At 44.9% G+C, this 25,870-nt stretch overlaps 1 protein-coding gene across 2 annotated transcripts in view; it reads right to left on the bottom strand.

Moving 5' to 3' along the window:
* Nucleotides 1-4,947: 4,947 nt before the first annotated feature.
* The window catches only part of ALLC (allantoicase), a 69,484-nt gene continuing 48,561 nt past the window's right edge, over nt 4,948-25,870 (bottom strand). For both annotated transcript variants that reach the window (XM_075861135.1, XM_075861136.1), the window contains exons 8-12: nt 20,602-20,757; nt 20,432-20,505; nt 16,105-16,213; nt 7,300-7,427; nt 4,948-5,260 (exon numbers count right to left, since the gene is read on the bottom strand). In XM_075861135.1, the coding sequence (XP_075717250.1) occupies nt 5,120-5,260; nt 7,300-7,427; nt 16,105-16,213; nt 20,432-20,505; nt 20,602-20,757 (608 nt within the window). In that variant the 3' untranslated portion in view covers nt 4,948-5,119. The remainder of the gene's footprint in view (nt 5,261-7,299; nt 7,428-16,104; nt 16,214-20,431; nt 20,506-20,601; nt 20,758-25,870) is intronic.

Genomic DNA, 25,870 nt, shown 5'->3' on the forward strand with positions numbered 1-25,870 from the left:
GGAGGCCAATGTAGGAAATAAAGGGGTAGTTAGGTTAGAGAGGGGTCAGACTATATTGGTGGGGGGAGAAACAGACGGTGGGGAGAGGACTAGGCAACAAGATAAGGAGATCCTTTCGTTACAAAACAGCAGTGAAAATAAAAAGGCCCAAATGTCAAATAATCACATTTCTGATAGTGAAAGTGAAACATTTAAAGGCAAGTTAAAGTGTATGTTCACAAATGCCAGAAGTCTAGCAAGCAAAATGGGGGAGCTGGAGGCCTTAATACTGGAAGAAGATATAGATATAGTTGGTGTTGCTGAAACATGGCTGGACTCTTCACGTGACTGGGCTGTAAATCTACAGGGTTTTACACTGTTTCGGAAAGACAGGGCAAATAGGAAAGGTGGTGGTGTATGTCTGTATGTGAGAAGCGATATGAAGATGAGTGTAAATGAGACATTAGAGGGTGAAGACTGTGAGGAGGTTGAAACCTTGTGGGTGGAATTACAAAGGGAAGTAAACACTGAAAAAATTACTTTTGGTGTAATCTATAGACCCCCCAATATAACTGAAGAGATAGAAGGTCAAATATATAAACAAATGGAGCGGGCTGCACAGGCGGGTACTGTTGTGATAATGGGAGATTTTAATTATCGGGATATTAATTGGTGTCATGGTTCGGCTTCAACTGCAAAGGGGAGACATTTCCTCAACCTGTTGCAGGAAAATTTTATGTGCCAGTTTGTGGAAGACCCGACTAGAGGTGAAGCTCTCTTGGATCTGGTCATTTCTAATAATGCAGAGCTTGTTGGGAATGTCAATGTTCGTGAAAACCTCGGTAACAGTGATCATAATATAGTTATATTTTACCTATACTGTAAAAAACAAATGCAGGCTGGGAGGGCAAAAACATTTAATTTTAAGAAAGCCAATTTCCCCAGGATGAGGGCGGCAATTCAGGATATAGACTGGGAAGAACTAATGTCAAATAATGGGACAAATGATAAATGGGAGATTTTCAAATCTACTTTGGGTAATTATAGTGCAAAATGTATTCCTACAGGTAACAAGTATAAACGACTAAAATTAAACCCCACATGGCTTACACCTTCTGTGAAAGGGGCAATACATGTCAAAAAAAGGGCATTTAAAAAATACAAATCTGAGGGTACATCTGCAGCCTTTGTAAAATATAAAGAGCTTAATAAAATCTGTAAAAATGTAATAAAATCAGCAAAAATACAAAATGAAAGGCAGGTGGCCAAGGATAGTAAAACAAATCCTAAAAAATTCTTCAAGCATATAAATGCAAAAAAGCCCAGGTCTGAACATGTAGGACCCTTAGATAGTGGTAATGGGGAGTTGGTCACAGGGGATCAAGAGAAGGCAGAGTTACTAAATGGGTTCTTCCGCTCTGTATATACAACAGAAGAAGGAGCAGCTGATGTAACCGCTGCCGGTGCTGTTAATATATCAGTTGATATACTGAATTGGATGAATGTAGATATGGTCCAAGCTAAATTAAATAAAATAAATGTACACAAGGCCCCGGGACCAGATGGGTTACACCCTAGAGTTCTTAAAGAGCTTAGTTCAGTTATTTCTGTCCCCCTCTTCATAATATTTAGAGAGTCTCTCATGAGTGGTATAGTGCCAAGGGACTGGCGCAGGACAAATGTGGTGCCTATTTTCAAAAAGGGCTCTAGGTCTTTGCCGGGTAATTATAGACCAGTAAGCTTAACATCAATTGTGGGGAAAATGTTTGAGGGGCTATTGAGGGACTATATACAGAATTATGTGACAATAAATAGTATTATAAGTGACAGCCAGCATGGTTTTACAAAGGACAGAAGCTGTCAAACCAACCTGATTTGTTTTTATGAAGAGGTAAGCAGAAGCCTAGACAGAGGGGCCGCTGTGGATATAGTGTTTTTAGACTTTGCAAAGGCATTTGACACTGTCCCTCATAGACATCTAATGGGTAAATTAAGGACTATAGGTTTAGAAAGTATAGTTTGTAATTGGATTGAGAATTGGCTCAAGGACCGTATCCAGAGAGTTGTGGTCAATGATTCCTACTCTGAATGGTCCCCAGTTATAAGTGGTGTACCCCAGGGTTCAGTGCTGGGACCACTATTATTCAACTTATTTATTAATGATATAGAGGATGGGATTAATAGCACTATTTCTATTTTTGCAGATGACACCAAGCTATGCAATATAGTTCAGACTATGGAAGATGTTTGTGAATTGCAGGCAGATTTAAACAAACTAAGTGTTTGTGCGTCCACTTGGCAATTAAGTTTAATGTAGATAAATGTAAAGTTATGCATCTGGGTACGAAAAACCTGCAAGCATCATATGTCCTAGGGGGAGCTACACTGGGGGAGTCAATTGTTGAGAAGGATCTGGGTGTACTTGTAAATCATAAACTAAATTTCAGCATGCAGTGTCAATCAGCTGCTTCAAAGGCCAGCAAAATATTGTCGTGTATAAAAAGAGGCATGGACTCGCGGGACAGGGATGTAATATTACCACTTTACAAAGCATTAGTGAGGCCTCATCTAGAATATGCAGTCCAGTTCTGGGCTCCAGTTCATAGAAAGGATGCCCTGGAGTTGGAAAAAATACAAAGAAGAGCAACGAAGCTAATAAGGGGCATGGAGAATCTAAGTTATGAGGAAAGATTAAAAGAACTAAACCTATTTAGCCTTGAGAAAAGACGACTAAGGGGGGACATGATTAACTTATATAAATATATGAATGGCGCATACAAAAAATATGGTGAAATCCTGTTCCATGTAAAACCCCCTCAAAAAACAAGGGGGCACTCCCTCCGTCTGGAGAAAAAAAGGTTCAACCTGCAGAGGCGACAAGGCTTCTTTACTGTGAGAACTGTGAATCTATGGAATAGCCTACCGCAGGAGCTGGTCGCAGCAGGGACAGTAGATGGCTTTAAAAAAGGCTTAGATAATTTCCTAGAACAAAAAAATATTAACTGCTATGTGTAGACATTTTTTACTTCCCCTTTCCCATCCCTTGGTTGAACTTGATGGACATGTGTCTTTTTTCAACCGTACAAACTATGTAACTATGTAACGGTTGGGCTTCATGCTTGTAGGTATAAGAAAAAGCACAGAAGTAGCTGCAGATTATACCTATGCGGCAGCATGTATATCACAGGCAGTGAGCAACCTTAAGCAGGAATTAGCATGGTGAAGAGACAAGAGAACAGATTTGCAGTTGTCACCCCGTGCAATCAGATTCTTGCTATGTAACGACCCAAGTCCATTCTGCCTCCTGTTTTATTATTCTGAGACAGCAATGGCAGTTTCCATTTAATTTGCCCTATTCTCGTATTTACCTACTCTGGTATTTTGAAAAAAGACTCTCTTGAGGTATACATATGTAAGATGTGGGAATCGTATGCTGAAGAGAATGGGGCCGTTGAAATGTTCTATTGTATGTATGGCCCGGTCGCCATCTTCGGCTGCATTTGCTAAACTCTGTAAAAGGGTGATGGTGGATGCACGTGCATGCATCATCACAAATGGTGGTGGCGCTGTATGTATAAAACAGCGGTGAGCCACCAAACAGGGTTGGGAGAGAGCTAGGAGTGACCTGAACTGCGTTTTGTGGAGAGAAGAGAGGAGTGTGCGGTGGCTTTTAAGGGACGGAGCATTTTGCCATTTCAGTTACTGTGGTGGACCGGACAAAAGAAGCGCTGAGTCTGAGCAAAAAGAGCTGCAATTGAGGCGTCATACGAGGACTGATGAGAACTGGATAAGGCTGTATCTGTGCTAGGGTCCCAGAGAGCAAGCGGAGGTAGGGAAGGTAAAACACACTGTGAAGAGAGCTATCTAGGCGGTTAGAGAAGGAACATAAAGCTGACGTTCTGCATAGTCAAGTAAAGAGTGAGCCTGCAGTGTCCAGCAATAAGGAACAACTTAGAAATAGCAGGTCCTCATACAATAGGTCTATAAGGGCCTTCTTAGTCAGCAGCAAACTACCACCATTTACAGAAGGAACGATAGGCCCGAACTTCACAGAAACAGCCCCCATATTGTGGCCTACTAGGTCTAAGTAGACTTCCCCTTGCATCAAGGGTGTCCTTGGCCTAACTCTGCCGGTCAAGCTGCAGCAAACAAACTGTACATATTTTAAAGCTGAATGTAAAAGTTAAAGTGTTTATGCTAACTTTCTGCTTTGTTTCATCCTTTTCGGTGGCATTCGTGCAGGGGCTCTACCATCACATCACCCCCATTACCTCATCTTACACATAGAATATTATATCCCTATTATATTGTGAGGGTTTTTAACTAGTTTATCGTAGGTACTTAGGTTTTGGAAGATAACTGAACTGTGCATAGGAATCATAATAGAAACACCTGTACTTTTACGAATTGCAGTTCACAAAGTCCTTGTAATAAAAATTTTTATCGTTTAGACCTTCAGTTTGTCTACCAGCAATTATTCTCCATCTTATTCAAGAAGTGCTTATATGTTCAATGTACAGGTTGAATTCATTTTGTGGTAACCAGTGACATACATACAGGAGAGGGGGCCCCATAGCAAAGTTTAAACGGCCCCCTATTATGGTGCTGGTTGTTGCCGTCCATAACAGAAGGTTCTGGTATTTATTTCCTCCACTCACTTTCCATGACCCTAGGGCTAATATCCCACCCCTTTGCTTGCTAATGATGCCGTTTCTCTAGAGACGGGAGTCCTGCGCAGGTTCCTGACACCCAATAGCAAAGGGAATTGGACTAACCAGGACTCTCCACAGAAGGCTCATAGCAGCCACATGGGCTACCTCTATAGTACATGCACCCTTTGTATGCAGCCTTGTCCAACAGTGTATGAGCATGCTGTATCACATGAATACTTAATTTAGATTGCAAATGACTGCATAGGTAATACAAGGAAAAGTTATTTCCTAAAGCAAGTTTTCCGTTTTTGCACAGTTATGACACACAAATTAATATTGTTTATTCAATTGAAGAAAGTGTCATCATCAACTTCCATCTATATCATGTAGATTCGGATTCGCAATTAAATTTTTAAGATGCCAAAATTCAACTGAATGAGCAGATTTACACAGACAATGCTTCTAGTAGCAGAATTTAACTTAATGTCTCAAGGCAGTTGTCGAGGAAAACCCCAGAGTCGTAATCTGCTTATACCCCCATCCGGGGCAATGGTGATCTTCACGTGAGTTATGACTTCTTGAAGTGATAAAGACGTCCCATCAATAAAATGTCTCTTGTGAGGATGGAGCTGGAATAAACATTTTAAAAGTGACATCGTTTAACATTAGAGGGGTTCTACAGAATGTATGTTTTTCTGTTTAGTCCTCTTATTTTTTAGCCTTAAAGTGTACCTCCAATTATATAGAGAAATGATCATAGTGCAGGAGTGTACAGAATAATTGGTTTTCAAAATAACTTGTATAGCAGATTATTTTTTAAAATTACGTTACCCTATAAAGAATATTCTTAGCCTTTAAATATGTTTGTTACAAAAAAAACCTTCCTGCCCATCCTTGCCTCCTAACAGCTCCCATTTAACCGAGCATCGTGGAAGGAAACATTGCAGCAGCCCTCAAACCTGTACATGGTCCCACACCCCGCTCACAGTCTGTGCAATGTATATGACACTCGTACATTGCACAAAGAGGCTTTACCCGCTGCAGCCGTGTCACTCACAAATGTTTTTGCTACAGCCATGTTGGATGCACGGATGCATTCCCTGCAATCTGCGGAGGCTTTCCCAGCTGCAGCTATGTCACATATATAACGTAACACATATATATACATATATATATATATATATATATACATATATACATACATACATACATTTTAGAGGTGCTAATGCACTTAAAATAAAGTGATAAAATGGGCTCCCATTTAGGGTATGTTCACACGCAGTTTTCAGACGTAATTCAGGCATTTTACGCCTCGAATTACACCTTGAAGAAATGGCTCCATTACGCCTACAAACATCTGCCCATTGCTTGCAATGGGTTTTACTGTGTTCTGTTCCCACAAGGTGTAATTTTACGGGTCGCTGTCAAAATACGGCGTGTAAAAAGACACCCGCTCAAAAGAAGTGCATGTCACTTCTTGGGACGTTTTTGGAGCCGTTTTTCATTGACTCCATTGAAAAACAGCTGCGATAACGTCCGTTGCTACAAAATCGTCTGAAAATCAGGAGCTGTTTTCGCCTGAAAACAGCTCCGTATTTTCAGATGTTTTTGGTCACTGCGTGTGAACATATCCTTACAGTTCCAATTTTAATTGACAGTAAGAGTATGTTCACACGCAGTGACCAAAAACGTCTCTGAAAATACAGAGCTGTTTTCAGGCGAAAACAGCTCCTGAGTTTCAGACGTTTTTGTAGCAACTCAAGTTTTTTGCAGCGTATTTTACGGACGTTATTGGAGCTGTTTTTCAATGGAGTCAATGAAAAACGGCTCCAAAAACGTCCCAAGAAGTGACATGCACTTCTTTTGAGCGGGCGTCTTTTTACGCGCCGTATTTTGACAGCGACGCGTAAAATGACACCTCGTGGGAACAGAACACCGTAAAACCCATTGCAAGCAATGGGCAGATGTTTGTAGGCGTAATGGAGCTGTTTTTTCAGATGTAATTCGAGGCGTAAAACGTGTGAACATACCCTTACACATACATAGTGGTGCCATATTGTACTGCTATACCAGACCCCAAACTAGAGCCCAAAATTAATTCAGATCACAGACCAGACATATAAATTAATTCAGACCTCTAAATCAGATCATAGAATAGACAGAAAGAATGTAGACCCCAGATCAGAACCAAAATTAATCAGACCCCTAAATTTATTTCAAACCTCAGACCAGACCCCCTAAACATATTCAGACCCCTATATTAACATAAGACCACAGAAAATACTCCCTATATTAATGTCGGACCCCAGACCCTATCCACACGCAGATTAGCCCCATTCAACGCCCATAGATATTAGATTATAGGCAGATTCCTAACTACTGGTATATATGGCCAGCAGTCAAGCTGCATGTGGCTACCCAATGTGATTTCATGCGTTAAATCTAGTCAAGAAGGGAAATTATTTTGCTCCGCATGAACAACGGGGCGGTTTCTCATTCAAATTAATGGGAAGCTTTTACTAAGTGGTCATCACGAGAGATATCGGCATGGAATATGCGTGTTTTCTGTGCCAACATACGCATGAAAATCCTCTGTGTGAAGATAGCCTTAGCTCCTGGCAGGGAGTCCAACAAGATGACCTGGGCTTATCCAAACATTTACAAATACCTGTGTCACAGATAGAAGACTTTTCCATTTGTTATCCAGTTTCACTGCCCATTTGTCTCTGATTTTCTCTTCTTCCTCTTTCAGGGTCAAAATGCAGGCTTCAATTTTGCAGGAGTTTGGTGCATTACCTGCAATAAACGTTACAATGTCGTCTACATCCGTGCTAGCATTTCACATAAATGACTGATTTGGTTGGTATAGAAAGGAAAAGCTAAAATGGAGCATAACCACAGCTGACCATAGTCATGTGATAACTGCTAGCCGAAAGTTGTCCCGCCACTCGTTAACACCTTTGATTCCCCTGTTAACATGACCATTCATCTCAGCTGAACGTGCACAGAAGAGCGCTGCTGGCAGGAATCGTCAGTGTCACTCATTTTGGGATAGCATTAGAATAGGCATTGACTGAACAATTCAATATTACCAATCCTCTTTTTTCCCCATGGCCATTTATTGGATGATTCACTTAGATATTAGATTGTTAGGAGATCCCAAACGGTATTGTAATGGCAGGAAGGAGGTGAAGGGAACAAGTGAGCCCTAATCTACCCACTGCCCTGTCCCTGCCTACTTGCAACGACCCGCCCTAGGCGACGGGGTACAACTTGGCGGCGGTCCCTACGCTGTCTAAGTGCAAGGGAGACAAACAGGGAACACGCAAGGGAATACAGTAGCCCACGGAACGCCGCGAGGAAACGGAGCGGTGAATGAGCCAGTCAGGATCAGGAAGTAGTGGAGTATACAAACGGGAGCACGGAGCAGAAGCAAGCCAGGGGTAGAGCAACGCAGGATAAACGGAACTGAAGCAAGGCAGAAGCACGGCAGAAGCAGGCTGGAGCAAGGCAGCAGTGGGGCCAGGAATCCAAAAAGAATAACAAGCAAGGAGGAAGAGAAAACGGCAGGTATAAATGGACAGGGGGCGGAGCTAACTCTGACTGAACAGGCCGCGATAGGCTCTCCCACTCCTGAGCCTGCCACCCTGATTGGTGGGAGCAGGTGTCAGTCTCAGAGGTCTGGCCTCAGGTGTCGACTGATTAATCCTGGGAGTATACCCAGATGTAGTACCTGGCAGATCCTTTACAGTACTCCCCCTTTTATGAGGGGCCACCGGACCCTTACTAAGAGGACCCGGTTTAGTGGGGAAGAGAAGGTGGAACCTCCTTATCAATACCCCAGCGTGAACATCTCGAGCAGGTACCCAAGTCCTCTCCTCCGGCCCGTATCCTCTCCAATGGACCAGGTACTGGAGGGAGCCCTGGATCATCCTACTGTCCACAATCTTGGCCACCTCGAATTCCACCCCCTCAGGGGTGAGAACGGGAACAGGAGGTTTCCTCGAGGGGGACCAGGACGGGGAGCAGCGTTTCAGGAGGGAGGCATGGAAGACGTCGTGTATGCGAAAGGATGGGGGCAGCTCCAGACGGAAGGATACAGGGTTGAGGACTTCAATGACCTTATAAGGTCCAATAAATCGGGGAGCAAACTTCCTGGACGGGACCTTAAGGCGCAAGTTCCTTGACGACAACCACACCAGATCCCCGACGACAAACCGGGGGTTAGCAGAACGTCTACAATCAGCCTGAATCTTTTGTATGCTCTGGGACGCCTCTAGGTTCTTCTGAACCTGGGCCCAGACTGTGCACAGTTCCCGATGAACGTCCTCTACCTCGGGATTATTGGAACAACCAGGGGAAACGGAGGAGAACCTAGGATTAAACCTGAAATTACAGAAAAACGGGGAGACCCCTGACGAGTTACTGACCCGGTTATTCAGGGAAAATTCGGCGAGGGGAAGGAATGATACCCAATCAAATTGACAGTCAGAAATGAAACACCTTAAATATTGTTCCAGGGATTGGTTAGTCCTCTCCGTTTGGCCATTAGTTTCGGGATGGAAGGCGGAGGAGAAGGATAGATCAATCTCCAACTTTTTACAAAAAGCTCTCCAAAATAAGGAAACAAATTGTACCCCTCTGTCCGAAACTATATTGACCGGGACCCCGTGGAGACACAGAATGTGTTTCACAAACAAAGAAGCTAACGTCTTGGCGTTAGGTAGTTTCTTAAGGGGCACAAAGTGGCACATCTTGCTGAAGCGGTCTACTACCACCCACACCACCGACTTGCCCTGAGATGGAGGCAAATCGGTGATAAAATCCATGGAGATATGGGTCCAAGGTCTCTGGGGAATGGGCAAGGAACGTAGTAAGCCCGCAAGTCGGGACCTAGGGGTCTTGGACCTAGCACAGACCTCACAAGCGGCGACGTAAGCCCTAACGTCTTTAGGCAACCCAGGCCACCAATAGTTTCTGGTAATGAGGAGTTTGGTACCCAAGATGCCAGGATGACCAGATAGAGCGGAGTCATGGTTTTCCCTGAGTACCCTTAGCCGGTATTGCAGGGGGACAAACAGTTTGTCCCCAGGGAGGTTCCCGGGAGCTGACCCTTGATCAGCCGCGATGTCAGAGGCTAAGTCAGAATCAGTGGCAGAAACAATTATACTAGGGGGTAAAATACAAGCAGGATCCTTCTCAGAAGGAGGATTAGCCATGAAACTACGTGACAGTGCATCAGCCTTAATATTTTTGGACCCAGCCCTATAGGTAACCAAGAAATTAAATCTGGTAAAGAACAGTGCCCAACGAGCTTGTCTAGGATTAAGCCTCCGGGCAGATTCTAGGAAAACCAGATTCTTGTGGTCAGTAAGGACCGTTACCTGGTGTCTGGCCCCCTCCAAGAAGTGACGCCACTCTTCAAAAGCCCATTTAATGGCTAAGGCTATGTGCACACACACTAATTACGTCCGTAATTGACGGACGTATTTCGGCCGCAAGTCCCGGACCGAACACAGTGCAGGGAGCCGGGCTCCTAGCATCATACTTATGTACGATGCTAGAAGTCCCTGCCTCACTGCAGGACAACTGTCCCGTACTGAAATCATGATTATACTACGGGAAAGTTGTCCTGCAGCGAGGCAGGGACTCCTAGCGTCGTACATAAGTATGATGCTAGGAGCCCGGCTCCCTGCACTGTGTTCGGTCCGGGACTTGCGGCCGAAATACGTCCGTCATTTACGGACGTAATTAGTGTGTGTGCACATACCCTTAAAGTTCGCGGTTGCCAATATCATAGTTACACTCCGTGGGCGAAAACTTCCTAGAGAAGTAAGCACAGGGGCGGAGATGGGTGAGGGAGCTGGTACCCTGGGACAAGACGGCCCCCACTCCCACCTCGGACGCGTCAACCTCCACAATAAATGGCTCCCTTTGGTTGGGCTGAACCAGCACGGGGGCCGAGATAAAGCACTTCTTGAGGGTCTCAAAAGCCTGGACGGCCTCAGGGGGCCAATGGAGGACATCAGCACCCTTGCGAGTGAGGTCCGTAAGAGGCTTAGCGACGACCGAGAAGTTGGCAATAAATCTCCTGTAATAGTTAGCGAACCCCAAAAAACACTGTAGCGCCTTCAGGGAGGCAGGTTGGACCCATTCCGCCACAGCCTGAACCTTGGCAGGGTCCATGCGGAATTCATGAGGAGTGAGGATTTGACCTAAAAATGGTATCTCCTGTACCCCAAACACACATTTTTCGGTCTTCGCAAACAGATTATTTTCCCGAAGGACCTGGAGGACCTTCCTGACATGCTCCACGTGGGAGGACCAGTCCTTGGAAAACACCAGTATGTCATCAAGGTACACTACAAGAAATACCCCCAGGTAATCTCTCAGAATTTCATTAATAAAATTCTGGAAGACGGCAGGGGCATTACACAACCCAAAGGGCATGACTAGGTATTCGAAATGACCTTCGGGCGTGTTGAACGCAGTTTTCCACTCATCCCCCTCTTTGATGCGGATAAGGTTATATGCCCCCCGTAGATCGAACTTAGAGAACCATTGGGCCCCCTGAACCTGATTAAAAAGATCCGGAATCAACGGAAGGGGATACTGGTTCCTTACTGTGACCTTATTCAAGTTCCGATAATCAATGCACGGCCTAAGACCACCATCCTTCTTCCCCACGAAAAAGAAGCCAGCACCTACAGGAGAAGTCGAGGGGCGAATGAAACCCTTGGCCAGGCATTCTTGGATATACTCCCTCATAGCTTTACGTTCAGGACATGAAAGATTAAATATCCTCCCCTTAGGAAGCTTGGCACCAGGCACCAAATCGATGGCGCAATCGTAATCACTATGAGGGGGCAACACCTCGGAGGCCTCCTTAGAAAACACATCAGCGAAGTCCTGAACAAACTCAGGAAGCGAGTTTACCTCCTCCCGGGGAGAAATAGAGTTAACCGAAAGACATGACATCAGGCAATCACTACCCCATTTGGTGAGATCCCCAGTATTCCAATCAAACGTGGGATTATGCAGCTGCAACCAGGGAAGACCTAATACCAGATCGGACGATAATCCCTGCATCACCAGTACAGAGCACTGCTCCAAATGCATGGAGCCAACACGGAGTTCAAAAACAGGAGTATGCTGAGTAAAATAACCATTAGCAAGAGGAGTGGAGTCGATACCTTCTACAGGGATAGGATAAGGTAAATCAATAAATGGCATTTTTAGAGACATAGCAAATTCCACAGACATGATATTAGCAGATGAGCCCGAATCCACGAAGGCACTGCCAGTGGCAGACCGGCCAGCAAACGAGACCTGAAAGGGAAGCAAAATCTTATTGCGTTTAGTATTAACGGGAAATACCTGTGCGCCCAAGTGACCTCCCCGATGATCACTTAGGCGCGGAAGTTTTCCGGCTGCTTATTCTTGCGCCTGGGACAGGTGTTCAGTAGATGCTTGTCGTCCCCACAATAGAAGCAGAGACCATTCTTCCTGCGAAACTCTCTACGTTGTCGAGGGGACATGGAGGCCCCGAGTTGCATAGGTACCTCCGAGTCCTCCGTGGAAGAGCGAGGAGACGGGACCTCGGGGGGAATCGCAGGGCAGTCAGAGGGGAAAACATTGAAACGTTCAAGCTGACGTTCCCTGAGACGTCGGTCAAGTCGTACTGCTAGGGCCATAACCTGGTCTAGGGAGTCAGAAGAGGGGTAGCTAACCAGCAGATCCTTCAGGGCGTCAGATAATCCTAACCTAAACTGGCACTTTAGGGCCGGGTCGTTCCACCGAGAAGCTACGCACCACTTTCTAAAATCAGAACAGTATTCCTCAACAGGTCTCCCACCCTGACGTAAGGTCACCAGCTGACTCTCGGCTAAGGCAGTCCTGTCAGTCTCGTCGTAAATGAGACAGAGGGCAGAGAAAAACCGATCAACGGAGGAAAGTTCAGGGGCGTCAGGAGCCAAGGAGAAGGCCCACTCTTGGGGCCCTTCCTGGAGTCGGGATATAATGATACCCACCCGCTGGTTCTCGGAACCTGAGGAGTGAGGTCTTAGGCGGAAATAAAGTCTGCAACTCTCCCGGAAGGAGAGAAAAGTCTTACGGTCCCCTGAGAACCGGTCAGGTAACTTGAGGTTGGGTTCTAAAGGTGAGGTGAGGGGTACTACAAAGGCAGCGTCAGACTGATTGACCCTCTGAGCCAGGGCCTGGACCTGTAGGGAGAGGCCCTGCATCTGCTGGGTCAGGGTCTCAAGGGGGTCCATGATAGCGTCAGCGTAGAAGAAATGGTAGACTAGGTAAGGGCTTGTTATTATGTAAGCAGTGGGGCCAGGAATCCAAAAAGAATAACAAGCAAGGAGGAAGAGAAAACGGCAGGTATAAATGGACAGGGGGCGGAGCTAACTCTGACTGACCAGGCCGCGATAGGCTCTCCCACTCCTGAGCCTGCCACCCTGATTGGTGGGAGCAGGTGTCAGTCTCAGAGGTCTGGCCTCAGGTGTCGACTGATTAATCCTGGGAGTATACCCAGATGTAGTACCTGGCAGATCCTTTACAGGTATATGGTCAGCTGAATATGACCGTATTTACAGACAAGTTTATTGATTATTGAAAAAAGGTAGGGCTGAGAAAGTCGGTGTGAAAAGATGTCCTCAGATAAACGCTGATAGCATACCTGAGACTTGGCCTTGTGACCACTGTGGTTCAGCGTCTGTCCCTGAGCGTTCATTGTTAACATATGTTCTATTATATTTGGAATGATGTCCACACTAGTAAATTATAAGATATTTGAAGGTACCAATGAGTTCCGTGCTGCCATATAAAAGCACAAGACTTCAGGTTTAGCACATTAATCCAGGTTTACTGAACTCTGAGATGATCCCTAATATTCTTTATCATTTGAAGTAGTCTGTACTTTAATCCTTATAATACACACTTCAGCTGCTGCAGAATCTGTTGTTGAAGAGTAAGGCCTTGTTCTCATCTGCGTTGGAGGTGTCATTAGGGGCCTCCATCGCAGATGCGTCTGAAAATACCGTAAATAATAGCACTGCGCTATTATTTCAGGTAAAACCACGGACAGCACGGCGGAAACCCAACAAAACGGTGTCAATGGGTTTTGTTGGCGGTGTCTGTCCTGCAACAGAATCGGTGCTTCTGGTATTTCCGATGTTCTGCTCCACTGATGGAGCAAAACAACAGAAAGTTGAAGGCTGGTGTGAACCCAGCCTAAGTGGGAGATTCCTGACCACTATTAATTGATTTATATGAAGAACCCTTATCCTTTTCATAAAGAAGATCTGCAGCATCTGAGATGTGTATTGCGAGGTGTGGATTAGGATATACTGCAGCAGAAGTAAAGAAAAAACCTGCAGCTGCTGAAGAACCTCTTTTTTTAATGGTAGAGGGAGTAGTACATGGTAGTCAATCAGCAATTGGCACTCCTGCAAAAGACTGCTTCTGCAGTAAGAGATAAGTAGTGTCTATGTAGTTCCGCTCATCTCTGTGTATTAGACAGGTCCGGACATCAGAATGTAATGTCTATGCTAATATTATTTTCAGACATGTCAATGGAAAACTTCCTTTGATGTGTATTTTATGTGTAGTCTATCAATTATGTTCCATATTGCCATCTTTCTGTTCGCTACTACTTCCTTAAATTCATTTGGTAAATTAGCAAGAAGTATGGGACATATGGATGGCAATATCACTGCAGGATTTAGATCTGTGGAATTTGAAGCTCATGTCAGAGGCCCTTTTCTTAAACCACATACCTCCCCTTATTCCTGGCGTCCTCTTGATTCCTGCGCTGTAATTATTCCTTTTTTTTGGCCCTCCCATTGTCCCGCTCCGGCCCTGGCTCTGGTTGGTGCCTAATATGCTAATTTTGAGTAAAGGTACAGAGAGGTGCAGACCTCATCTCTCACCAGTAAGCGTTACTTCCTGCATCACTGTGACGCTGTCCAATCAGAGCGGGTCTTCTGAATCACTGTGAGGCTCTCCTCTTTGTACCTTCACTCAAAATTAGCATATTATGTGCCAAGCGGAACAAAGGGAGGGCCAAAAAAAATAATAAAAAAATTACAGCGCAGGAAACGAAAAGGATATCAGGAATAAGCGGAGGTATGTGGTTTTAAATTTAAAAAAAATCATGACAGGTCCTCGTTGTCACGTTCCTCAAATCATTCCTAAACAATTTTTGCAGTGTGACAGGGTGCTTTATACTGCTGAAAATTGCCACTGCCATTATGGAGTACCATTTCCATGAAGGGGAGTTCTTGGTCGGCAACAATGTTTAGGTAGGTGGTACGTGTCAAAGTAACAACCACATGAATGCCAGAACCCTAGGTTTTCCAGCAGAACATTGCCAAGAGCATCACACTACCGCCTCTTCCTCTCCTTGTCTTATAGCCATTGTGTCTCCCAGTGCCATCTTTTCCCCAGGTAAGTTAAGCACACTTACATGGCCATCCATAAAACTTTAAAAAAAACATGATTCATCAGACCAGGCCACCTTCTTCCTTTACTCCGTGATCCACTCCTGATGCTCACGTGCCCATTAAAGACGCTTTCTACAGTGGACAGGGTTCAGCATGGGCACTCTGACCGGTTTGTGGCTACGTAGCTCCAAAGGCAGAAAGCCTACACTGTGTGACATCTTTCTATCATAGCCAGAATTCACTTTTTTCAGCAATTTGTGCTATAGTATCTCTTCTGTGATATCAATGAGCCTTGTGCGCCCATGATCTAGTTGCTGGTTCACCGGTTGTCCTTCCTTGGACCACTTTTGGTAGGTACTTACCACTGTATACTGGAAACACCCCACAGGACCTGCCATTTAGGAGATGTTCTGACTCAGCCATCTAGCCATCCCTATTTGGCCCCTGTCAAAGTCGCTCAGATCCTTACACTTGCCCATTTTTCCTGCTTACAACACATCAACTTCAAGAACTGACTGTTCACTTGCTGCCTAATATATTCCACCCTTGTCAGGAGCCATTGTAATAAGATAATCAATGTTATTCACTTCACCTGTCAGTGGTTTTAATGTTACGGCTGATCGGTGTATATAATGGGGCAAATTTTCTATTCAAAATGCTCCAGAATTCTAGTGTACACTCCGTGCACCACATTTATTAACCGGTTTAGACACTTTTTTTTTCTCTGTGCTCGACAAGGGTGTGTTGTTTACTGGGGAAGAAGCAACATCTAGCATATAAACGCCAATTTAAGAGGTTGTATAAGGAGGAGAATGTTTCTAACATGTCTAGCAAGATGTGGCAAATTTATCATACACCAAACACCAGTTTGATACAATTGGCGCATCTACTAGCTGCCTCGTTTAAGTTTACACTGTCTAAAACAGACAAGTTAGTAAATCTGCCCCATTATGTTTGTATTCCATTGAATATGAATAAACATCTCCAGTTTTATCTTATTAGGGTTTTTTTTACATCAAACTTACCTTTAAAATGGTTAGTGTCAATTTCTATGTGCGTTATTAGACCAGGATGTCCTAGCCGAAACACTGTCCATTCATTTCCCGGGACTTGGAGAATGCCATTTTCATCAGCCTATGAAAGACGTAGCTTCATCTATGACTTATGGATCATGTTTTCAACAATATTCCCGTGTAAAAAGCAAACATGGTTAAATGGCTATTTATTGACTTATTAACTTCAGATTTTGTTTATCTCTGCCAGAAAATTTATAAATTATCTTGTAAATGTCAAGAGTATGGAACAAACACATGTCAAGTGAAATTACTCAGGAAATCTTTGCAAAGTACTGGAAGATTAAAAAAAAAATAAACCTTTGGTCTGCAACCTGGCACAAAATAAACCTTTACTCCAAAATTTTCAATTATTAGCAAAATATTTTTAGAACCTGGATAAACCCCTTAACTCCTTAAAGGAGTTAACTCCTTAAAGGGAAGGTGTCATGATTTTTTTATTTTTATTATTAAATTACTTTTAATAAAATATAAACAAAAATTTTATTTATTAGTGTTGTCACATTCTAATTTTTACTGTGTTCAAACTTTTACTTCTCTATGGGGGGCTGCCATTTTTTTTAATCTCTGTATGTGTCGATTAACGACGCATACAGAGATGGAATACGGCACATACAACCCCATAGAGAATGCAAACGGCTTCTGGCCATATGTTCAGGCACAAGGAATAGGAGCGTAGACCAGCGGAGGCGGCGGCAGGTAATTTATGTTCGTGTATGTGATGTGTGTATTATGTTCGTGTGATACTGTCTGCTGAGCCCTGTATCTAATCCTCCTACACTGAGCAGTCGCTCAGAAAATGGCGGCACACAGTGTAGGAGGTTTGAAGATTCAAACCCTTCCTTCTCCTGGCACTAGACAGAATAAGGGAAGGGGGATTGTGTGAGGACACTAGAGAGAGTGTGTCCACCCCAAATTTGCAGGATAAATCAATGAGGTTGCTTTACCACAGTGGCCATGCTGCAATTTTGGGAACTGCTCCCTCTAGTGGCCAGCACATGGAAATGTTATAAATTAGAATCTAATTTATAATATTTCCTGACTTGTGGAAAATGAAAAAAAAATTCAACAATATGTAATCACTCAAATACTAATTGTTTAACTTAAAAAAAATAATTTCTAGCGACACATTCCCTTTAATGACCAGCCTATTTTAGGCATTAAAGACCAAGCAATTTTGTTTCTTTTTTCGATCGGCTCATTCAAAGAGTTATAACTTCTTATTTTTCCGCCAACATAGCTGTATAAGGACTTGGGTTTTTTTCGAGAAAAGCTGTTTTTTTTAATGGCACAATTTTTTGGGTACATATAATTTATTGATTAACTTTTATTACATGTTTAAGGGGTTAATGGACAAAAAGCAGAAATTTCGCCATGCTTTTTTGTGTCTTAAATATACGCCGTTTATTGCATGCTATAAATTACATAATAACTTCAGCAAGTCATTACGATTGCAGCGATACCAAAGTTATATATTTTTTTATGTTTTACTACTTTTACACAATAAATACACTTTTTTTTCAAAAGAATGTGTTTTTGTGTCGCCATATTCCAGAAGCCATAACTTTTTTTTTTTTTTTTTGCCGATGTAGCTATATGAGGACTTATTCTTCGTGGGATGACATGTAGTTTTTATTGGTACCATTCTGGGGTGCATATGACTTTTTGACAGATTTTTATCAAATTTTTGGAATGGCAGGATGAACAGAAGACAGAAATTCTGGCATTTTTCTTATTTTATTTTTTACGGCGTTCCCCGAGCAGGTTAAATAACGTAAGGGCATGACCACACATGGCGGAATTCCTCCGCAACTGTCCGCATCAATGCCGCACAGAATCTGCGTTGCAGATTCTGCAGCGGATCTGCACAAAATGTGCAGAAAATTGATGCGGACTGGCCGCTGCGGACTGCAGGAAAAGTGCTTCTCTTCTCCCTATTCAGTGCAGGATAGAGAGAAGGGACAGCACTTTCCCTAGTGAAAGTCAAAGAAATTCATACTTACCGCCCGTTGTCTTGGTGACGCGTCCCTCTTTCGGCATCCGGCCCGACCTCCCTGGATGACGCTCCAGTCCATGTGACCGCTGCAGCCTGTGCTTGGCCTGTGATTGGCTGCAGCCGTCACTTACACTGAAACGTCATCCTGGGAGGCCGGACTGGAGACAGACGCAGGGAGTTCTCGGTAAGTATGAACTTATATTTTTTTTTACAGATACATGTATATTGAGATCGGTAGTCACTGTCCCGGGTGCAGAAACAGTTACTGCCGATCGCGTAACTCTTTCAGCACCCTGGACAGTGACTATTTACAGACGTCTCCTAGCAACGCTCCCGTCATTACGGGAGCCCCATTGACTTCCTCAGTCTGGCTGTAGACCTAGAAATACATAGGTCCAGCCAGAATGAAGAAATGTCATGGTAGTAAAAACAATACGCTCCGCAGCACACATAAGATCTGCGGACTTCATTGCGGAATTTTGACTCTCCATTGAAGTCAATGGAGAAATTCCGCCATGAGTCCGCAACCAGTCCGCCACTGCTCCGCAACAGACAGAGCATGCTGCGGACACCAAATTCCGCTCCGCAGCCTATGCTCCGCAGCGGAATTGTACGCATCGTGTAAACGAACACTGCTAAATTAAAGTGAAAGTCAATGGAGAAACGGCTCCGCTGCGGATTAACGCTGCGGAGTGTCCGCAGCGGAATTTAAGTGAAATTCCGCTATGTGTGAACCCGCCCTAATAGTTTTATTGTTGGGGTTGTTATGGATGCCTCGATACCAAATATGTGTAGCTTTTTTTTAGAAAAAAAAGAAAAAAATCATAATAAGGTATTTTGTAAGGGGGAAAAAGTGGGGTTTTCATTTTTTTTTTACTTGACATTTTTATTTATTCATTCGAAACTTTACTAAACCTTTTTTAACTTTTTTTTAGTCCCACTAGGGGACTTTTCTGGGTGATAGTTTGATCGCTATTATAATACACTGCAATACTCCTGTATTGCAGTGTATTACATGTGTCAGTGTAAGGCTGGGTGCACACGAGCATGTTACGTCCGTAAAGGACGGAACGTATTTCGGCCGCAAGTCCCGGACCGAACGCACTGCAGGGAGCCGGGCTCCTAGTATCATAGTTATGTACGACGCTAGGAGTCCCTGCCTCTCCGTGGAACTACTGAAAACATGATTATAGTACAAGACAGTTGTCCCGCAGCGAGGCAGGGACTCCTAGTGCCGTACATAACTATGATGCTAGGAGCCCGGCTCCCTGCAGTGTGTTCGGTCCGGGACTTGCGGCCGAAATACGTTCCGTCCTTTACGGACGTAACATGCTCGTGTGAACCCAGCCTAAAACTGACAGGCATCTATGAGGCCATGTATATGGCAGGGCCTAATAGGCATTCACTGAAGGCAGACCTGGTTAGGCCCCCAGCTGACTGAAAGAAGACCTGTTAGCTCTCCTGACATGTCTGTTTTAGTAAATACTTGTATTCCCCACAAAATAACAATTATAGAGCTTTACATGGGACTGCTTCTCTGTTATTCCGCCTTGAAATGAATTAATAAATTGACATCTGAGTGTTACCATTCCTCTTATCAATGGGTGTGTCCCTATAACACAGTATAATCAGTGTTTACAGTCTCAGGCCTTATTCACACAAACGTGTTATATGTCCGTGTGACGGCCGTTAAAATAATGGCCGCCACACGGACCTATGTAATTCAATGGGGCCAGTCACACGGTCGTTCTTTCAAGGGTCGGTGAGAAAATAGAACATGTCCTATTTTTTGCGCTTAATGCATCCCTCCATAGACTCCAGTCTATGGGGGATGCATGATAACGCATCCCGCAGGGAAAAGCAAGGATGCACCTGCTGTTTTTCACATCCGAGACGCGCAACGCTCGTGTGAATCTAGCCTCAGCGTGTGTAGCAACATACATGACAAGGAATATGGAAACACCAAGTTGTCAATTTATTTATACATTTCGAGGCAGAATAAGAGAGGAACTGCACAACGCAGAATTCTAAGAAAAGTTTCTCCAGAATTGTTATTTTATGGGAAAAACAAGTATTTACAAAAGAAAACAGTCAGGAGAGTGTTTCATAATGTCCCCCTTTCCTAAATCTTCAGATTACCAGCCGAAAGATCTACAGGACATTAGTATATTCAGCTCAGATTCACTATTACTAAATATGTTCATTTCAAAGTGTCTCTACAATAAAAATGACAGGATTAACACGAAGATAAATGTGTAATACAAGCTGCATCTTTTTCGTTACCTTTAGAATGGGAGGCCGATCAAGCCTTCTTGCTGTCTCCCACCCATCACCCATGTCAGCTGCTCTTCCTAGGCCTTCATGTCAGTTGTAGCATTAACATTTAAAGGAGATAAAAATATCATTAAGCGCCAAATTTTCCAAAGTGAGCATTTTAATGAATTTATGTATACCTATGAGATTCCGGGGATGACCATAATGTGCATCACTGTATCCAATGCACACACTTCCATTATTCATTGACAGAAGGTCCTCCAAGTCATTTGGGCCACATGAAGACCAGTCTCTCTGTCCAATGCCATAGACTTTAAAGCGAGCTATTCCACCATCTAGGCAAATAATAGGTCACACATGGGGTCAGCTGTTGTACTAGTAAATTTACAGTAAACGGGCATAACTAGAACATTCTGTGCCCCCCCCCCCCAGATCAGAGCCGAGAGTACTAATTCAGACCCTAGACCAGAAAAAAACAAAACAGACACACAAGGCCCCCGTGCCACATGAGGCCCCGGCACACAAGCTCTGTGCCGCATCACCTACAAGGACACCAAGCAGCATCAGGACTTTGCGTAAGCTGCGACACAGACCATGCCTGCCGAGGCCTCATGTGACAGAGTGGCCTGTGGGGATCAAGGACGGGCCCTTTCCTCTCCAGGCCCACTTGCATCCCCTGCGATTGTTACGCCACTGAACTGCCCCTAACACTGCACCCAACGCTGTACCTAACTAAGCACTCAACATTGTACTAAACATTGTATCAAACGTTGTAGCCAACACTACATGAAATACTATATCTAATACAGCATGCAACACTGTACCCAACATGTATCCAACACTACATTCAACATTGTAGCCAATACTGAGTAACCAAAACTGCACCAAATACTGTAACCAACCCCAAACATACATCCAACAATGTAGACAATACTACACCCAATACTATACTAAACAGGAAACCTGCACCAAACAGTGTACCCAACAATGTGCCCAAGACATTGCTCAACATTGTTGCTTACATGGTGCTCAACATTGCACCAATTGGTGTTTTGCCAGATATCTGGATTAAGCTCTGCCTTTTTGGTCCAAATCAATTTAGCCAAATTTATTATTGAATTGCACCAAAAAGAACAGATGTTTGCATGTCACTGGACACTTTTCAAACGTGTCTGGAAATGGGTCTGTAGTTTAGCTGAAAGGGGCGTAGCCTAAAATGCACCACGTGTGCCAACATTTTGCAAATCAAGTGTTATGACAGGGTAGGGAGTGAGACAGATGAGCCCTAATCTACCCGCACTCAGTCCCTGCCTACTTACAACGACCCGTCCTAAGCGACGGGGTACAACTGGGCGACAGTCCCTACGCTCAGTAAGTGCAAGACAGACAAACAGACAAGGGTACACAGAAGCTAGGGAAACGGGGCAGCTGCCCACAGAGACACCGTGAGCAACAAGAGTAGTGAACGAGCCGAGTCAAACCAGGAAGAGAACGAGGTACAAAACGCTGAGCAGGAGAGTGGTAAGAAAGCCAAGGTCAATAACAAGCAGAGGATGAGTAGTACAAGCAGCAGCAGCAAGCCAGGAAACAAGCATAGAAGAATCACAGGCAAAGGAGGAACAGGAAAGGCAGGTATAAATAGACAGAGGGCGGGAGCTAGCTCCGTCTGGCCAGGCTGTGATAGGCTCTCCCACTCCTAAGCCTGCCATCCTGAGTGGTGGAAGATGGAGTGAGTCTCACAGACATAGGAGCAGGTGCAGACTGATTGCCCACGGGCGTCGACACAGAAGCTGTGTCTGGCAAATCCTTTACAGTACCCCCCCTTTTATGAGGGGCCACCAGACCCTTTCTAGGTGGACCTGGTTTATTGGGGAAACGAAGGTGGAACCTCCTGAGCAATACCCCAGCGTGAACATCTCAAGCGGGTACCCAAGTCCTCTCCTCAGGCCCGTATCCTCTCCAATGGACCAGGTACTGGAGGGAGCCTTGGACCATCCTGCTGTCCACAATCTTGGCCACCTCTAATTCTACCCCCTCAGGGGAGAGAACAGGGACTGGAGGTTTCCTCGAGGGAGCCAAGGACGGGGAGCAGCGTTTAAGGAGGGAGGCATGAAAGACGTCGTGCACTCGAAAAGACGGGGGCAATTCCAGTCGGAAGGAGACAGGGTTAAGGACTTCAATGACCTTGTACAGCCCTATAAACCGGGGAGCAAACTTCTTGGACAGGACTTTAAGGTGCAAATTTTTAGAAGATAGCCACACCAGATCCCCGACCACAAACAAAGGGTTAGCAGAACGTCTTCTATCTGCCTGAGTCTTTTGTATGCTCTGGGAAGCCTCTAGGTTCTTCTGAACCTGGGCCCAGACTGCACAGTTCCTGATGAACGACATCTACCTCAGGATTGTTGGAACTACCAGGTGAAATGGAGGAGAACCGTGGATTAAACCTGAAATTACAGAAAAAGGGGGAGACCGCTGATGAGTTACTGACCCGGTTATTAAGGGAAAATTCGGCGAGGGGAATGAATGAGACCCAATCATGTTGACAGTCAGAGATAAAACACCTTAAATATTGTTCTAGAGACTGATTAGTCCTCTCCGTTTGGCCATTAGTTTCAGGATGGAAAGCCGAGAAGAAGGACAGATCAATCTCCAACTTTTTACAGAAGGCTCTCCAAAAATATGAAACAAATTGTACCCCTCTGTCAGAAACAATATTGACAGGAACCCCATGGAGACGCAGGATGTGTTTGACAAACAAGGTAGCTAACGTCTTAGCATTGGGTAGTTTCTTGAGGGGCACAAAGTGGCACATCTTACTGAAGCGGTCTACTACAGTCCACACCACCCACTTGCCTTGAGATGGAGGCAAATCGGTGATAAAATCCATGGAGATATGGGTCCAAGGTCTCTGGGGAATGGGCAAAGAACATAGTAAGCCCACTGGTCGGGACCTGGGAGTCTTGGATCTAGCACAAACCTCACAAGCGGCGACGTAGGCCTTAACGTCTTTAAGCAACCCAGGCCACCAGTAGTTTCTGGCAATGAGGTGCTTGGTACCCAGGATGCCTGGATGACCAGATAGTGCAGAGTCATGATTTTCCCTAAGTACCCTTAGCCGGAATTGCAGGGGAACAAACAGCTTGTTCTCAGGAAGGTTCCCGGGAGCTGAACCTTGATCAGCCGCAGATTCGGAGACTAAATCAGAATCAATAGAGGAAATGATTATACCTGGAGGCAAAATACAAGCAGGATCTTCCTCCGAAGGAGGGCTGGCCATGGAGCTACGCGACAGTGCGTCAGCCTTAATATTTTTAGACCCAGCCCTATAGGTGACCAAAAAATTGAATCTGGTAAAAAATAACGCCCATCGAGCTTGTCTCGGGTTTAGCCTCCGGGCAGATTCTAAGAAAACCAGATTCTTGTGGTCGGTAAGGACCGTTACCTGGTGCCTAGCCCCCTCCAGGAAGTGGCGCCACTCTTCAAATGCCCATTTAATGGCTAAGAGTTCACGGTTGCCAATATCATAGTTACTCTCAGTGGGCGAAAACTTCCTGGAAAAGTAGGCACAGGGACGGAGATGGGTGAGGGACCTGGTACCCTGGGACAAGACAGCACCCACTCCCACCTCGGAGGCGTCAACCTCCACGATGAATGGCTCCATTTGGTTGGGCTGAACCAGCACTGGGGCCGAGATAAAGCACTTCTTAAGGACCTCAAAAGCCTGGACAGCCTCAGGAGGCCAGAGGAGGAGATCAGCACCTTTGCGAGTGAGATCCGTAAGAGGCTTAGCGATGATCGAGAAGTAAGCAATAAATCTCCTGTAATAATTAGCGAATCCCAGGAAGCACTGTAACGCCTTCAAGGAGGCAGGTTGGACCCATTCCGCCACAGCCTGGACCTTGGCGGGGTCCATGCGGAATTCATAAGGAGTGAGGATTTGACCCAAAAATTGTATTTCTTGCACCCTAAACACAGATTTTTCGGTCTTAGCAAACAGTTTGTTTTCCCGAAGGGCCTGGAGCACCTTCCTGACATGCTCAATGTGGGAGGACCAGTCCATGGAAAACACAAGTATGTCATCAAGGTACACTACAAGAAATACCCACAGGTAGTCTCTTAAAATCTCATTTATGAAATTCTGGAAGACCGCGGGAGCATTACACAACCCAAAGGGCATGATGAGGTATTCGAAATGACCTTCGGGCGTGTTAAACGCAGTCTTCCACTCATCCCCGTCTTTGATGCGGATAAGGTTATAAGCCCCTTAGAGAACCATTGGGCTCCCTGAACCTGATTGAAGAGATCAGGAATCAAAGGAAGGGGGTACTGGTTCCTTACAGGGACCTTATTCAAGTTCCGGTAGTCGATGCACGGCCTAAGACCACCATCCTTCTTCCCTACGAAGAAGAAGCCAGCACCTACCGGAGAAGTAGAGGGGCGAATGTAACCCTTGGCCAGGCATTCCTGGATATACTCTCTCATGGCTTCACGTTCGGGACAAGAGAGATTAAATATCCTACCCTTAGGGAGCTTAGCTCCTGGTACCAAATCGATAGCGCAATCGTATTCTCTATGAGGAGGTAACACTTCGGAGGCCTCTTTAGAGAAAACATCAGCGAAGTCCTGAACAAACTCAGATAGAGTGTTCACCTCCTCAGGGAGAGAAATAGAATTAACAGAAAAACATGACGTCATGCATTCATTACCCCATTTGGTAAGATCCCCAGTATTCCAGTTAAACGTGGGATTATGCAACTGCAACCAGGGAAGGCCTAAAACCAAATCGGACGATAATCCCTGCATCACCAGTACAGAGCACTGCTCCAAATGCATGGAGCCAACAAGGAGTTCAAAAACAGGGGTATGCTGTGTAAAATAACCATTAGCAAGGGGAGTGGAGTCGATACCCACTACCGGGACAGGTTTAGGCAAATCAATCAATGGCATAGCTAGAGACATAGCAAATTCCACAGACATAATATTAGCAGAAGACCCTGAATCCACGAAGGCACTGCCGGTAGCAGACCTACCACCAAAAGAGACCTGAAAGGGAAGCAAGATTTTACTAGGTTTCATCTTTACGGGAAATACCTGTGCGCCCAAGTGACCTCCCCGATGATCACTTAGGCGCGGAAGTTTTCCGGCTGCTTATTCTTACGCCTAGGACAGTTGTTCACTTGATGCTTGTCATCCCCACAGTAGAAGCAGAGACCATTCTTCCTGCGGAACTCTCTACGTTGTTGGGGGGACACGGAGGCCCCAAGTTGCATAGGTACATCTGAGTCTTCCGTGGAAGAACGAAGCAACGGAACCTCGGGAGGCATCATGGGGGAGTCAGAGGAGAAGGCACAAAAACATTCAAGTCGTCGTTCCCTGAGACGTCGGTCAAGTCGTACCGCTAAAGCCATAACCTGATCTAGGGAGTCAGTAGAGGGATAGCTAACT

This window comes from Rhinoderma darwinii, chromosome 4, assembly GCF_050947455.1.
Source record: "Rhinoderma darwinii isolate aRhiDar2 chromosome 4, aRhiDar2.hap1, whole genome shotgun sequence".
Lineage (NCBI taxonomy): Eukaryota > Metazoa > Chordata > Amphibia > Anura > Rhinodermatidae > Rhinoderma > Rhinoderma darwinii.